Source organism: Mangifera indica, chromosome 15 (genome assembly GCF_011075055.1).
Source record: "Mangifera indica cultivar Alphonso chromosome 15, CATAS_Mindica_2.1, whole genome shotgun sequence".
Lineage (NCBI taxonomy): Eukaryota > Viridiplantae > Streptophyta > Magnoliopsida > Sapindales > Anacardiaceae > Mangifera > Mangifera indica.
Window position 1 is genome coordinate 4,401,699 of NC_058151.1, and position 17,634 is coordinate 4,419,332.

General features: G+C 31.6%; 2 protein-coding genes across 7 annotated transcripts; both read left to right on the forward strand.

The window, feature by feature from the left end:
• The first annotated feature begins 388 nt into the window (after positions 1-388).
• LOC123197411 (glucan endo-1,3-beta-glucosidase, basic isoform-like) lies at positions 389-3,592 on the forward strand. The gene is made up of 3 exons (XM_044611711.1): positions 389-531; positions 848-1,119; positions 2,693-3,592. The coding sequence occupies exons 1-3, from the start codon at positions 456-458 to the stop codon at positions 3,365-3,367; spliced, it is 1,023 nt and encodes a 340-aa protein (XP_044467646.1). The 5' UTR covers positions 389-455; the 3' UTR covers positions 3,368-3,592.
• A 7,411-nt stretch (positions 3,593-11,003) lies between these two features.
• Positions 11,004-17,533, forward strand: LOC123198378 (protein cornichon homolog 1-like). 6 transcript variants are annotated; one of them, XM_044613078.1, is made up of 5 exons: positions 11,006-11,374; positions 13,280-13,461; positions 15,299-15,421; positions 16,959-17,040; positions 17,399-17,533. In XM_044613078.1, exons 1-4 carry the CDS (start codon positions 11,294-11,296, stop codon positions 16,996-16,998), a joined length of 426 nt encoding a protein of 141 aa, XP_044469013.1. In that variant the 5' UTR covers positions 11,006-11,293; the 3' UTR covers positions 16,999-17,040; positions 17,399-17,533. The 6 variants fall into 6 exon arrangements, 4 of the variants coding, with proteins under 4 accessions (XP_044469008.1, XP_044469013.1, XP_044469010.1 ...); XM_044613075.1 differs by having other exon boundaries at positions 11,007-11,374; positions 17,170-17,533; XR_006498007.1 differs by lacking the exon at positions 11,006-11,374 and adding exons at positions 14,121-14,241; positions 14,340-14,495 and having other exon boundaries at positions 13,340-13,461; positions 16,959-17,533.
• The last annotated feature ends 101 nt before the right edge of the window (positions 17,534-17,634 follow it).

Here is a 17,634-nt window from a genome sequence, read left to right on the forward strand (position 1 = left end):
ACATTGATACTACTGATGGGGTATCATAAGATAATACTTACATTTTAAATTGTTTTATATATATATATATATATATATATATATATATATATATATATATATATATATATATATATTAATTAGCTTCTTTCCAATTGTAACTGTTACTTCTTTCCCCTTCCAGGTTCTCTATCTTTTCACTTAACCCCTTTAATTCAACATACATAACAGACAAATAACCGAGCAAGTGACATTTCTAATCTAAGACTTTTCAAAGAATTCAAAGATAAGCACTTACATTTGCTTTGAAAATTCAAGGGAATGGATACATATTATACTTGTTTATTCGTCCTACCACTTTGAATTATTTAATTATTGCGTAAATCCGGGGCCATTTCTCTATAAAAGGCCGCAAAGAATTGGAGTTTCGATATAGCAGTACTTTGTATAAGTCCATTCTTCTTCTCTCTTTCGCCATGGCTAATTTCCGACCTTCAATAGTTTCTGCAATGTTACTACTTGGGCTGCTAATGGCTGAACTGCACTCAACAGGTCTCTCTATTTCATTCTAAATATAATAATGTCTTCATGACAAATATATATGCTTGATATTTCATACATTAGTTGTAAATCTTTTTATGCGCCAGTTTTCATGGTTAAGTACAAAAGTCCATATGAAATTTGCGACACATTACTTTGCATCATTAAACAACATTGACAAGCATAATTCAATTAGTATAAAGTTTAATATTAAAGTATGAAAAAATCAATATAAGTATCCTAAATTTTTCGCTTGGAATGAGTAATAATGTATTATAATTTTATTCAATTCTAATTTTTTTTGGTGGTTTGTTCTTGATGCATGCAGCTGCTAACATAGGTGTTTGTTATGGAATGCTCGGCAACAATTTACCATCAAAACCTGAAGTCATAGCTCTCTATAACCAGAATAATATCCGAAGAATGAGAATCTATGATCCAAACAGGGAGACTTTGGAAGCTCTAAGAGGCTCCAACATCGAGCTCATGCTAGGCCTCCCAAACAATGACCTTCAAAGAATTGCTTCTAATCAAGGTGAAGCAAACACCTGGGTTCAAAACAATGTCAAAAACTATGCCGCCAACGTCAAATTTAAATACATCGCCGTTGGAAATGAAGTAAAACCTGGCGATAGTTTTGCCCAGTTTCTTGTTCCAGCCATGCAAAATATCCAAAATGCCATTGTTGCAGCTGGTCTTGGAGGTCAAATCAAAGTCTCCACTGCAATTGAAACTGGAGCCCTTGGAGAATCCTATCCTCCATCAAAAGGTTCCTTCAAGCAAGACTATCGACCAATTCTTGACCCAATCATTCGTTTCCTCAATGCCAACCCAGGCCCGTTACTGGTCAATTTGTACCCCTATTTCAGTTATGCTGGAAACCCCCAACAAATCAGTCTTGACTATGCACTTTTCAGATCTCCAGGAGTTGTAGCTTCTGATCCTCCATATAGCTATAGGAACCTGTTTGATGCCATCCTGGATGCTGTTTACGCCGCACTTGAGAAAACTGGTGGAGGCTCCTTGGAAATTGTGATATCGGAGAGTGGGTGGCCGACGGCTGCTGGTGTTCAAACCACTATAGATAATGCAAGAACTTACAACCAGAATTTGATTAACCATGTCAAGGGAGGAACGCCCAGGAAGCCTGTCAATCTAAATTATGATAATAATTTGGATCCTGTCAATCTAAAGAACTTTGATATTTTAGAATTTCTTCAAGATTAATAAATTATGTATATTATATTATGTAATTATTACTATGTATTTTTTCCTTTCAAATTTTGTAATAACTAATGTAAATTTTAAAATAAAAGAAAATAAACTCCAAAATTGAAGCTTTAATTTCAAAAACTAGTGATAGAAACATATGTCTAGTAGATAATGTAACAACGCACACAATATTGAAGGAAAAGGAATTATTCATAACTTTCTCACTAATTGAAGTTAAAATAAACACCATATTATGATCAATAAATCTGATTAAAGGCTCTAGAAAAAGCCACAATTTTGTTGAAAAATGGACCAAATTAATCATCAATGATGCACTATATTTAAGTAGATCTAACAAAAATCTACTTAATTTTAAAGATATATAAAATAATAGTTATTATATTGAAACCATGAATGAAAATAGTGCAGAATATCTTTGTATAACTAATAATACCTTTGGAAGAAGGCATGTACTAGAAACATTGTGTGTTTTATAATCTAGAGTATATTATACAATCATAAAAGCAGTTGAAACCTATGTAGTATCAAACCAAAAGTTTTTTGATCCAAAAATTTATATGTTTTGGCATGACCGTCTAGGTCACCCAAGATCTACAATAATGCATAGAATTATTAAAAATTCACATAGACATGCACTAAATAATTACAAGATTTTACTATCTACTGAAGAATTTTATATTACTTGTTCTTAAAACAAATTAGTAATATGATCATCTCTCTCTAAAATTGGAGTTAAATCTCAATCATTTTTACAAATGAGTCAATGGGACATATGTGAACTTATTCATCCATTAAATGGGTCATTTCATTATTTTATGGTCTTAATTGATGCATTTGCATGATAGTCTCATATTTGTTTATTACCAACTCGAAATGTTGCATTTGCTAAATTGTTAACACAAATTATCAAATTAAAGATACATTTATCAAATTTAAATACATCGCCGTTGGAAATGAAGTAAAACCTGGCGATAGTTTTGCCCAGTTTCTTGTTCCAGCCATGCAAAATATCCAAAATGCCATTGTTGCAGCTGGTCTTGGAGGTCAAATCAAAGTCTCCACTGCAATTGAAACTGGAGCCCTTGGAGAATCCTATCCTCCATCAAAAGGTTCCTTCAAGCAAGACTATCGACCAATTCTTGACCCAATCATTCGTTTCCTCAATGCCAACCCAGGCCCGTTACTGGTCAATTTGTACCCCTATTTCAGTTATGCTGGAAACCCCCAACAAATCAGTCTTGACTATGCACTTTTCAGATCTCCAGGAGTTGTAGCTTCTGATCCTCCATATAGCTATAGGAACCTGTTTGATGCCATCCTGGATGCTGTTTACGCCGCACTTGAGAAAACTGGTGGAGGCTCATTGGAAATTGTGATATCGGAGAGTGGGTGGCCGACGGCTGCTGGTGTTCAAACCACTATAGATAATGCAAGAACTTACAACCAGAATTTGATTAACCATGTCAAGGGAGGAACGCCCAGGAAGCCTGGAAAAGCAATTGAGACTTACTTGTTCGCCATGTTTGACGAAAATAACAAGAATCCGGAGTTGGAGAAACATTGGGGACTATTTTCTCCCAACAAGCAGCCTAAGTATCCAATTAATTTTAACTAGTTGGATTTATAGACAGCACAACTATGCAAGGAATAAGTCATTTCTGGCATGTGCGTCTTTTCTAAAACTTGTATTACTTAATAAAAATATGAATAAGTGCATTTCTTACTTGCACCCCCAACCTCCCCAACCGAGAAAAAAATAATGGAGGGCTATGTAGCTGAATTTTCTTCCTGTCTGAAGGCAAATTGATCACTAAATAAATTACTTGATTGTTAATTCCTATGCCCTGATTTTTGCTTATGCGAGCCTTTTCTGATTTCAGATCATAGTCGTGCTAACTAAACTGGTATTACAAGTTCACAAAAATTCTAGCTGCCGGCCTATTTTCTTATTATCTTAATATCAAACAGTCCAAAGCACACATCAGCTCTTATTACGGCTATAAAATCCTCTAAATATGCAAACATCAAGCCACCAACGTACGTTATATTCAAATATAAGCATAATTATATAAAATAAGAAGCTATTTTATCTTGTAGACATTCTTAGGAGTGTTATATAGACTAATGATATGACTGAAGATAAACGCAACGTTTTGTCACAAAATTAAAATCCACAAACGAGTGGATATCAATCTCTCCGACTTATCTAAAAAAATCTTAATATCTAGGTGTCTCACCCATTCTAAGAGCTAAGTTAATTTCATAATAAAAACATATTAGTCGATATGGTGGTGCACCATACTATAAGTAAGTTCATAGACAAAATTCCAAGTAAATTTATAAGATTATTCCTAAATATGATTCTAAATTTCATCAAAAATCTTGTCTAAAGTTCTATAAAATTTATAGAAATCTTTCTTATGAAATAAGTCATTAACAAAAGATTAAATCAACATAAAAAAAAAAAAAGGAAATATTACATATCTGGTGGATTTTCCACCGCATGCAATAAAATTGGAAAACTATCATGGGAATGCATTTAATAGATGATGGGCTCATCAATTGTACTATCTTGCTAGGGGGAAGAAAAGTGTGGCTAACAAACTTTGACAGCGTTTAATGCTCTTCATTATGTTAAGATAAGATATCTTGGTCAAGCAATTGTTTTTTATTGGTTGTAAGGTTGTGAAAATCTAGTATAAATAGTCACTTCACCCTTTGCTTAAGTTAATTTCTAATCTATGAAACTTTCAGATCCTCTTCTCCTTTAATGCCCGGCTCCTTACTTCCGTTTCTTCTCAAGCATCATAACAATTTCTATTACATATATTTTATCTTTCATTTGACAATCATAAAGTCTTACAAATATATTTATAACGAGTAATATTATGTGTATCTACTTTAGATACACAAATATATATACATTCATAGGTGTCATCATATGATTAGTTATTATTTTATTCTTAATTCAAAATCATCCAATCACATGATAACACATATAAATGTGTATACATTTGTGTATCTAAAGTGGGTACATATAGTTTTATTGATTTATAACACGGTATAAATACAATCTACTCAAGTATATCATAATATTAATAATCTTTCAATTATATTTTTATTCTGTTTATATGTTACAAATATGAATATCCTAATTATGATATTTTTTTATTTGTAAAATATAAATTATTGATGTTTTAATTATTGCTATCTTGTATTTAATTTTCCATTTATAATTTTATCATATTTACAATTCAAAGTTTGTAAAATCATGAATCTAAACTTAAACTCATGAATATATCATAAATATGGACTTGAAGTCCTAAATACCATATAAATATTTATTTATATTATAATAATGCTATCCGATTTGTAAAATAAAGTTTACAAAATCACGAGAATGTATATATGGATCTAAAGTCTCAAATTTCATCAAAGTATTTATTATAACTATATCTCATTTGCAACCTGAGGTTTGCATAAGTTATGAAAAGAATGAAATTGAAGTCTAAAATATTATTTAAGTTTTACATATTATAATATTATGAATATTAATTATAAACCCAGAAATTTTGTGAATACGAGACAAATATGAACCTAAAGTTCTAACATAATTTTTCTTTATCATATTATTAATATTATTACTTTCATTAACTTGCCGTTGGTGAAAATGGGAAACCTTGTAAATCTTTAATATGATGCCCTTCGATTAGATAGAGAAAATTACGCTGAATAAGCCCTGGATACAATTCTTCATTTAGAATCTATGAGCTTTGGAGAAATAATAAAAGGAGAAAATAATGCATCCCAATAGGATAAATCTAAGGATACTATTTTCCTTCATCACCACATCCATGAAAAATTACAAGCAGAATATGTAGATATTATGGATCTACTAGAGTTATGGAGAACCTAAAAATAAGATTCAAACATCAAAAATCACACTGCCAATGGCATAATATGAATGGACTCATTTATACTTACAAGATTTTAAATCTATAAGTGAATATAACCTACAATGTTTAGAATAGTCTCTCAGATGAGATTATATGGGGAAAAAATAACCGAAGAAGACATGTTAGAGAAAACTTTCTTCACATTTCATCCCTCAAAGATGCTCCTATTGTAGCAATATAAGGAAAACAAATTTTAAAAAATATTCTGAATTAATATCCTTTTTATTGGTGGTTGAGCAAAACAATGCATTGTTATTGAGAAACCATTAGACATGTTTCATTGGCACTGCACTATTCTTTGAAGTGAATACAACTACCAGTAATAGTTATTGTGGGCACAGACAAAGTCTTGGACAAAATAAGTTTCAATCCAAGGGTAGGCCTAATAGAAAATCTTTCCACCATAAATGGACAAGAGATGAAGTAAAACAGGACAGAGGAAAACTGATACAAACTAAACCACAAAATTATGAAAGTAAATGTTATAAATGTGGTTTCAAAGGTCATTGGTCATATACCTATCATGCGCCTAGATATCTGGTAGATTTATACCAAGCATCTATAAAAAATACAGATAAGAAAATCAAATCAAATTATGATAATAATTTGGATCTTGTCAATCTAAAGAACTTTGATATTTTAGAATTTCTTCAAGATTAAGAAATTATGTATATTATATTATGTAATTAGTACTATGTATTTTTTCCTTTCAAATTTTGTAATGACTAATGTAAATTTTAAAATAAAAGGAAATGGACTCCAAAATTGAAGCTTTAATTTAAAAAACTAGTGATAGAAACATATGTCTAGTAGATAATGTAACAATACACACAATATTGAAGGAAAAGGAATTATTCATAACTTTCTCACTAATTGAAGTTAAAGTAAACATTATATTATGATCAATAAATCTGATTAAAGGCTCTAGAAAAAGCCACAATTTTGTTGAAAAATGGACCAAATTAAACATCAATGATGCACTATATTTAAGTAGATCTAACAAAAATCTACTTAATTTTAAAGATATATAAAATAATAGTTATTATATTGAAACCGTGAATGAAAATAGTGTAGAATATCTTTGTATAATTAATAATACCTCTGGAAGAAGGCATGTATTAGAAACATTGTGCGCTTTACAATCTAGATTATATTATACAATCATAAAAACAATTGAAACCTATGTAGTATCAAACCAAAAGTTTTTTGATCCAAAAATTTGTATGTTTTGGCATGACCGTCTAAGTCACCTAAGATCTATAATAATGCATAGAATTATTAAAAATTCATATAGACATGCACTAAATAATTACAAGATTTTACTATCTACTGAAAAATTTTGTATTACTTGTTCTTAAAACAAATTAGTAATATGACCATCTCTCTCTAAAATTGGACTTAAATCTCAATCATTTTTACAAATAAGTCAATGGGACATATGTGAACTTATTCATCCATCAAATGGGTTATTTCATTATTTTATGGTCTTAATTGATGCATTTGCACGATAGTCTCATGTTTGTTTATTACCAATTCGAAATGTTGCATTTGCTAAATTGTTAACACAAATTATCAAATTAAAGATACATTTATCAGATTATTCATTTTAGTCAATACGGCTAGATAATGCTAGTGAATTTACATTCAAGATATTTGATGATTATTATATATCTATGGGGATTGATGTTGAACATCTAGTTCTGCAGGTCCATACTCAGAATATATTAGTTGAGTCTCTTATCAAACCACTTCAGGTAACTGCATATACTTTATTATTAATAACTCAATTATCAACTTTTATGTGGGGACATGCTATATTACATGTTGTAATGTTAATTCATTTGTGACCTTCTTCTTATTATCAATATTCTCCTCTATAGTCGGTTCTTGGTCGCCAACCTAATATATCTTATTTGAGGATATTTGGTTATGTTATATATATTTCTATTGTATCTCTTCAATGCATAAAAATGAGGCCCCAACATCATTTGAGAATTTATATTGGATATAATTCATTATCTATTATCAAGTATCTGAAATCATTAATGGGTGATCTTTTTATTGCACGATTTATAGATTGTCACTTTGATGAGACAACATTCCTATTTTTAGGGGAAAAGAAAATACCTCCTAAAGACATGAACTTGTTTGGTACGTACCTACCATATCTCATTTAGATCTTCACACATCTTAAAGTGAAACTGAAGTACAAATGATAGTATGTTTACAAATTATTGTCAATCAAATGCTTGACGCATTTATAGATACAACAAAAGTGACAAGATCACACATACTAGCTAACACACTTGTAAGAATTAATCAAAGTCATAACTGATTAATCTATTGCACACCAAAAACATGGTAAACCTGTTAGAGCGAAGGATATTGTTCCTCAAAAAATAAAAGAAAATAATTAAATAGAAATCAATCATGACGATCTACATGTATGCACTTTATTAGTCACGATTGTCATCCCTTTTTTACAATTGTGCATCCATAGCGCCTAATGACCATGCATCTTTTTAGTATTGTAACTTTGTACATCTTTAGTCTAATGACCCTACACTATATCAATTGCATGCATGAGTGTACACTTCCTTATGCAAAACCTTGTATCCTTACACATTATACACGACATTATAATCTTTCAAACAGAGATACGAAATATCATATAAATCCATTTACTACATGTTTCACTTAAAGACCCAAATTGATAAAAAAAATTGGTCAAACCAAGGAGCAAAAGCTTCTTCCCTAACAGAATCCTCCCCTCTACCCACTCATAATCTACCATGTGTTCCAAATGAATGGCTAGGATCATTCTGTTTCAGACCAGCTTCTTTAATCCCCAGATTGCCCTTCATCCTGTTAATCTTTGAATCCTCAGCTGAAAGCTTCTTTGGATCATCTCCTCCTTCCTTCTCTAGGCCAGCTTCCCCTCTGCTCTTCTTGGGCCTACGAAAATACACTTTGGTAATCAGGCCTCTATCAAACATCTTCATCTTTAAGACAACCTCTAGATGCAAACATAAATGAACCAAGTATTTATGCATATGAAGATCTTCATTTTTCTATTTTTTTTCCATTTTTTTTTGGTTGAGGGTTCATAAATATAATACCAATGTGGTTGAATTTTTCCATTTTTTTTTTTTATAGATACCTAAAACCATTAACTGCATGAAACCTACAACTATAAATTTGAGGAATGAAGGATTTGAGTCAAGAGAAGCATAATATATTTTTGTTTGAACAGAATATGAGTTTGTATAGTTCAGTTGGATGTTGTTTTTCTTTTTTCTGATATGAGTTTCAAATAGATAATTATGTAGTTATGATGTTGGATGTTGTTTTATTTTCCTTCTGTTGAATATAAATCAATTTCAGTTGTATGGTCTATGTTCTGTTCAATATCAGATCTATTCATAAATTTAAATTGAGCTAAATTACATGGAGTTGCAATTCTGAGATTTTCTTGCTTTCTCATGTTGATAAATGGAGTCTGACCTAAATATACTGAGTGTGAGCTGTAGTTAGCATGATTTCTAGATTGAATTGCATCTGCTACATAATTTCTGCCCAGGTCTATTCTGTCAAGGTCTGCTTCTAGATTTAATTGCATTTGTTGCATAGATGGTTTCTATCCAGTCTGCACATATGTTTTCTGCCCAATCTGCATGTATGGTTTCTGTCCATTCTGCATGTATGCTTTCTATCGAGTCTGCATAAGGGCATTGGTCCATATAGTTTCAGTCAACTCTACATGCACTCTGTATAATGGTAGTGTAGGTTATATATTAGGTTATATAATTAGCACGTTTCATGAAAATTAGCAGGATTAAGCAAATTTTATGCAAAATTAACAGATTCATCAAATTTGGCAGGTGCATGAAATTAAGTAGATCCACTAAATCTGGAATCGATGAAAATTAGCTTAATTACAAAGCATAGAATTCAGAAACAATAATATGAACAAATCTAATTAAAGTGTTGCTAACACATGTAGAAATTTGCTCATAACATAATTAGGGGTAAAATTGTAATTTAATATTCAATTACATATTTAATACATTATTTATATATTACATTGAAGGGCATTAACATCATTTTACTTGTTAAAGATAAAATCGTTATTTTATATTTAGAATAACAAAAGTTATTAATAAAGTTGTCTAATAAATGAGTATTTAAATTTTCAATAAATAATAAATAATGGATGAGAATAGGCGGGAATAAATCTTTTGGCCTTGTTAATAATTGTTAATATTTTAGTTATAATTAAACTATTATAGGATTATCATTTTCGTTTCTCTCTTTTTTTTTTTTTTTACCAAAAGCCCAAAGTATTATTCCCACCCAAGGTTCAGAGTATTCTCAAACTCTCGTATATGTGAAATTTCAAAAACTTAAATACTCACCTATTATTCAATTTCTGTTAAAATTCTCTGTTAATAGTAAGGATAAAATCATTATTTAACAAATAATACTAAAAAAATAAAATTTTATCTTATTTTCACCCATTAGTTTTAAAAAATAATAATTTTTCTCAAAACCTAAGTTTTGAAAAGTCACAATTTCCCCCTTTTAAGTTTAACTCAAAAACTAACCAATTTTCCTATGACAAAATCCACTCAGGCCCCCTTCTCCGAGATTGACGACCTTCAATGGACGTTCTTTGTCACTCTTGATGATAGAAGGACCGATGGATTCAACCGTTCTCAGTCAAATCTCAACAAATCTTATCCATCTTCAATGAACGTAAAAGCAGTAGACTTTTTAGCCAAATCTCATTCATTGTCAGCTCTTGAAATGAAAGGTCTATTGTCGGCTCCCTAAACAAAACTTCTATCATTGTCAACTCTTGAAATGAAACGATTGGTGAACACAAGCGACCGACGAAGACAAATCTTAGTCGATTCTTAGTAGATCGAATGGGTTATGTTGATGCTCGAAGGAGATACTGATCTGAAGGGAGAGAGTGCTCCGTGAGAGAAAGATGAAGCTGATCTTTACTGGTGTGACTGTGATGCCGACACATTCTAGTTGTCGGTAGAGATGAAGATGGAAAGAAAGCCCTAATAGGGGGGAAAGGGTAACTTTTCAAAAGTTAGGTTTTTAAGGAAATTATTATTTTTTAAAACAAATGGGTGAAAATGAGATAAAATTTTATTTTTTAATATTATGTATTAAATAATGATTTTATCCTTATTATTAATAGGTAATTCTAACAAAATTTAAATAATAGGTGAGTATTTAAATATTTAAAATTTTATAGGTATGAGTTGAAGGCACACTAAACTTTCGGTCTCTTGGCCTTTTCCAAATAATAGATCTAAGCTTTTCCAGTAAAGCAGTTTTCCGTATCGATGTGCACATTTCTAATACATTTTTCCTTCTGTATAATTTCTGAGATTAAATTTCACATAGAAGAACATAATTTTACTCTATTTTCAATTTTGACTTCATGCGTTTTTATTGAATCAGAGATGGATCTCTCCGATCAAAGAAAAAGATGAGGCAGACATTCAAAATCATTTTCAAATCCTTAAAGCTTTACAGACACATTGCATGATTTTTCAGTCACAATCATGGCCGTAGCCTGGAGTCTTCTCTTTTGGCTTCTCATGTTTTTTATGAACTTTGCCTTCATCGTTTCAAGTTTCTATCAGGTATTATTAATTGAATTTCACTAGTGCTTTTCGTTATTTTTTAAACCTAAACCGAGCTTTTGAAGGAGGATAGGGTTCTGAACTGAAGTTGTTTGTGTTTACTTTTCGAAAAATGACCTGAGTAAATCTTTTAATTACGTTTAGTTTATAATTATTTTTTGTTTAAAATATCTGAATCTAGAAGTTTTGTTCGGTTGAAGAGAAAATTATAACAATGAAGGAAAAATGTAGATGTGAAGTTTAATATTTTTCTTCTTTCAGTTTCCATAGCATTGAAGCAGTTGAAATTCTAATATTACATTGTTTATTTTTACTGTTTTGTTAATCTAAACCATAATGCTTACTGTTTTCTTGATCTGAAGTCTTATGCTACTGTCTGTTTGCTGAGAAAAGTGAGGAAAATGAAAAAGAACAGGGATTCCAAGTTTAAATACGACTTTTTTAAAAAGTTTTTTCTCAGAATATAATCTCTCTAAAACGCAATATTGCATCCTGTTTGTATCCTTTGTATAATCAAAACTCTTATGGCTAATTCTGCTGTTTGGTTGCTGAGAAAATGGAGGAAACTGAAGATTTGGACACTGGTTTTTCAGTTCTGTCACAACACATCTCTCCAAATGGTGCTACTACATTTTCTTGGCCATGTTCTTTTTTTAACCAAACCCAACTGTATTTTCTGGTCTCTCAAATGAAGGAAAACATGGATTTGTAGTCTAATACTGATTGTTTAGAATACACGAGAATTAGGGATTGAATTAACCTTCTTTTTTTTTTTGGCTTTTAAATTGAGAAAAAGGGAAACTCGTTCAATGGAGATTTGAGGTCCTGTGATGGCATGGATTCTTTTTCTCCCTTTGATGAAGAATTCAATTTAACTAATGACTAATGATATTGCAAAATTATTTTAAGAAAAGAAGAGGGAAAAAAAAAACATTTTCTTTCAAACCTTACCCTTCTTGCTATCTTAGTTTGATTTCTTTAGAAGCTAGTCAGGGCTTTTTTGTTGATATTTGAATTTGTTAAAGGTTATCTATATTATATCTACGGACTCAAATAGGTAGGTTTTTGAAGTTGAATATACATGAAGTAACATTCTCATTGCTTTCTTTTTTTTTTTCTGGTTTAAGGTGTAGTATGAGTGTTTTGCATTAGACACTAGTGGGAGATGAGGTGATATCCTAGTTGAAGTAGAAGTGCACTCTTTACTTGAGTCAGCCAGTAAGGCCCAAGCCAATTTGAGGGGCTTAATTAGGAAACAGTTAACCTAATGTCTACACTCTACTCAATCATAATACTCAGGTTAGGGTCAAAGCTTCCTGATGGCTTAATATAGCCCCTGATGTGTTTTTTTATTTTTTATTTTTTGGGAAGTTGGGTTGAATGAGATGACTCAATCATCTACTTGATGAATGATCACTAGCCAAGTTGTTTGATACAACCAATGATCTTTCATCAAACAACCTAGCTGATGACTTTTTATAGGATAACATGGCCAACATGGCTTTTCATGCAATTCAATTACCGATTTCTTGTCAAACAATTCAGTGATTATACTTATCTTCTTTTTATCTTTCTGTATATGAGGTAAATTATCATATAAATGGAAAATTCTAGTTTTTACCTGTATCATTAAGTCCTACAAGCATTAGAGAAAACTTATCGATTTACTTCCGTTGCCTAAATGTCTTGTTTCTTTATTTCTTTATTTATTTTTACAGTTTTACATTCATATATTAGCACCAAACCCATAAACTCATGATTACATACACAAATACTCCATACAACCACACACATGGGAGTGAATGACTGGGATTGTAGTGAGGTCATGCTCAGTATGTATGGTACTAAATCTCACACTTCAGGTCTCTAGTCAAATTTATCTGAAATTTTGCATGATCTTTGTAGCTTTTGTGCCTATTGGACTTGGAGGGTGACCATATGAATCCTTTTGAAGCATCAGCTCACATCAATTTCTGGGTTATGAAAGAGTTTCTTCTGCATGGAGTATTCTGCATTCTTCTACTTGTTACAGGGCACTGGCTCATATTTCTTGTTGCAGTTCCCCTTGCTAGCTATCATGCACTTCTGTAAGTATTTTGTCTCTTTAGTATGTAAGGGACTACAGTTAGAGAGTGTTTCTTTCCTTCATTCTAAAATTGTTGTAGATCTCAATATTCATCTGCACCAATCTTTCCTCTTCAACAAGATTAATTTGTTAAAATATTCCATCTCGGTCAACATGTGACAGTTCCCTTTCCCAGTTTTGATTTAAGAAGTATGCTTGCTAGATGCCAGACACCAAAATGCTGAATTATAAGATATGAACTTTATCAATATATGCTTTGTAAGCACTATGAATTTGATTGGTTAAGAGTTTTGACCAAAACTCCCAACATCTGTTTCTCTGAGAAAATGCATGAACAAATTTAACCTAGTTTTTTAAATTTGATGAACTGAAAGAAGTTATTGTTGTTGTTCTGGTGAAAGTGACCATCTATGACTATCTTTATTCTTTGTGTATCACCATTCAATTTCCATAGTGTAACTGGAAATCAAGGACTTATGTTATTTTAACTGGCCAGTCTGTCCTTAGGTGTTTCTTCTCTGAATTGCTATGTCAATCCTGTATTGACTTTAAGAATAATGAAGCTTCTTATGCATAAATAAATGCCCCCAATTTTCTCCCATCATTCTTTTAATCTTGGACTTTAGATTTTGATGAAGGCAAATGTTTTCCCGATAACAGGATAAAGAAATGAAAAAACAAAATGTCCCTTGATCCTTGGTAGTCACTATCTGGACATGTCCAGATGGCAATATGGCAGGGTGTCTATGGAACATCTGTTTGGCAAGCTTGTGTTCTTTTGGTAACTATATTACATGTTCCTTAAGTTGATTGTACTTTTTAACTATGGTGAATTGGCAATCTAGGTCATGTATAATATTGTCACTGCTCACAAACTAGGATCTACAAAAAATTTTTTGTGAATTTTCATCATCACCTGGTTTGATCGGAGTTCTCCCGTGCTGCTTGCTACCTCCACCTCTTTCCCACATCATCGCCAGCCCCTTTGCCATCTCCATCTGTCCACTCCACTAGCTGGTCAGGATTTCACTTCAGGTCTCCTGTTCATCCTCTTTGCTAATTTGTTTAATTGTGTTCGATTAAGTAGAATTGGGTTTCGGTTTTCTGCAATTTGTTTGTGGTTTGATTTTTGGACAATTTGTGTGGACTTGTTCGTCTGATTGAATTGCATTTGCTGTAGTGTTTGATTGGAAGACTGGTTGATGGGGGATCTCTTTCGGTTGTCTGTAAGGTGTTCAAAGAAAGTCCTGTGTGAAAGGAAAATCTGAGTGCACATGAACTAGAAAGTGTTTGATTGAAAGAATCAAACCAGGAGATGATGAAAATTCTACAGAAAATTATACATTACCACTAATCCCTAAACATATTGTCACGAACTAGGATCTACATAAAATTCTACTTGTTAATTCACTGATCGAATTATTTGGGATAATGCTCATTTGGAAGAGGGCATGCCTGATCAAACTTGCTTCTATTGCTGAAAATATTTAATTTTGATCTGATTTGCTGGAGCCTTAATATTTTGATTAATTGGTTGATAGCATAAAAGTAAGAAAGAATTGTACAAGTAATAATATTGTCATAAATGAATGATTTCACTGGAAAATATGCTGTGGTTCCATGATAAACATGTGATGAATCAATTTTTGACAAATGAGAATTAATCCTTTGTTAGTCTTCACCTGACATAATATTATCAGTAAGTTTCTCAATCTTTGTAGACATGGCTATGCTTAAGCAGATGGTTTCCTGACAGCTTTCTGTCTGTTTATTTAAATTGCATCCAGATTCTTGTGAGATTATGATTCATTTTATATCCATACAAACGAATGTCTCAGGTATATGAAGCGGCAGCATCTTGTTGATGTAACCGAAGTTTTCAGAAATCTTAAGGGCGAGAAGAATCTTCGACTCTTCAAGCTTGGATTCTACGTGGTTTTCTTTGTCATAGTTGTGTTCAAGTATGTTGTTTACTTTATGCAAAAATATCATTATTGCTTGTTTAGATACACTTTCCTTTTAAATATCATTATTGCTTGTTTAGATACATTTGCTTTTTCTCTGTGTATTTGGCTTGTGTTATTTTTTCTAATCAACGTTTTAACTGTGGTTTGGGTGTAGAGTTATTGCTATTGGCAAAATTTTGGTCGAGCATTTGGAGTTTGGAGACATGCGCTCTTTTTTAGAATTCTAGAGTCTGTTGTTTTGGTTTATTGAATGTATATAACCCAATGCTACTTTGAAGTAGTGCAACATTTACATTCGCTCATACAAGGAACTTACAATTTTATTTTTTTTTAATTTGGCATACAGGACTTACATTTTTGTTTATATCATTCTTACAATTTTACTAGCTTTTCTTAAACTATTTTACTTGGTTGTGGCTATTTCAAAATTTGACAATAACCTTCATGTTATTTATAATTTCCTTATACTGCTCTGGAAACATTTGAATTTCAGTAATAGAAGCCCTTGGTCTCTTAAATCTGATAATTATTGGGTTGATATTATCATGGTTATGAAATGCTCATGAGGAACCTTAAGAATAATTGTTATAACTGTTGTCACCTTAATATGGTTGAAGCTTCCTCGATTAAGAAGTCTTGTGTTCCTGTCCCCATTTTGTTAAATTTTAAATTATTACTCATCATACAATGGGCTAGTGATTAGATCCATATGTGTGTTTGTGTTTGTTTGAATCAATTCGGCTATGTGTGTTTGCTTGCGTTTCATGCAAAAAAGTGATTCAAAGTTAAAAATTCTATTGGATGCTTTTCTACAAGTTTAAGCTTTTGGGCCAAGCTTGCTTAATAATTGTCTGTGCATGCTCTATCCCATTTGAAGCAATGATATTGACACATGTTGATCTTATGTGTTCATGTTTGGATTCCAAGAAAGCACTTATGGGATGGAACTATAATGAAATTTAAATGTAAGGATTGGAATATTTTACCGAGTGGTTTAATTGAAATCACATGGGGTTTGCATGTTTGTAAATCATTGGCTACATTGAATGGGCGGTTCCAAAATTTTGAATAGTGGAAGGATCTTGTACATTTTGGTAAACTCCCAAGTGATTTATGAAATATTAATCTTAGAGGATTAATCTTTTAGTATATGAGATACATTAAGATGGTAGAATCTGTAAATTCGTAAAATCATATAGATTTGGAAGCTAGTCTCATGTGATTAGTTTTGTTCTTGTATATATCTGTAACATAGGGAGAAAAGGTACAATATTGTTTCTTTTATTTCTTTTTTTTGGATGCTGGCGGCTTATGGATAAAAGGTATCATTTGTTCCTGCTTTATGCCTAGTTTATTTTTGGAATTATTCCATGATTTGTCATAAACTCCATAAAAAACTGTTGACTTTTTAATTTTTTTTAGCCTTTCTTTTTTTGTCATTGATCTAATAATGCCTGCTTGTTAATTTCTTTACCTCTCTCAGGGGTAAGTAAGAGGGAAAGAAAGGCTAATGATAACTTGTAATTTGCAGCCTTGCGATTGCAACTTTTGAAGCTGTCTTGCATGAATGATGACCTACATTACATATATATTAGCTCTCGACCACACCAGCGGTACGGTAACCACGCCTCACAAATCTCTATCATATAGTTTTAATCCATGCAAAAAATGAAACCATGGCTTACAGGAATAGATGAGTTAGTTTTTACTGGTTGAAATGAGTTTTACCAAATTGTTGTCAGGTTGGCTAGCCTTTTTATGTGTCAATATCTCCATTGTGATTTGGGTTATGGAAAATGCGAGAACATCTATCTGTCTTGGAGAGTAATTTAAGCGGATGCAACATTTCATTGTTGTTTCAATGGAGTCATATCCAACCTTTCTTTTTTTTCTTTTTTTTAAAACTCTTTTTAATCGAAGTTTTTTTTCCTTTCACTCTTCTTTTGCTCTTTCTGGTTCATGTTCTCTCAGATTATACATTGGCAAGGGTTGACAATGCATACAATTAATCACTGTTGAGCTGGGAGTTTTATTTATCATAGATTTAATGTTCCATAACTTTAATTTAAATTAGTTTAACCTTGATATGCTTTGGCTTTCCATTAATTCATTTTTCTTCTGCTTGTTCATTAATACATACCAACAACTGCGTGTTCATGGGATAAGTGTGGATGGCTGAAAATATAAATTTGTTCCTTCTGGTGCCC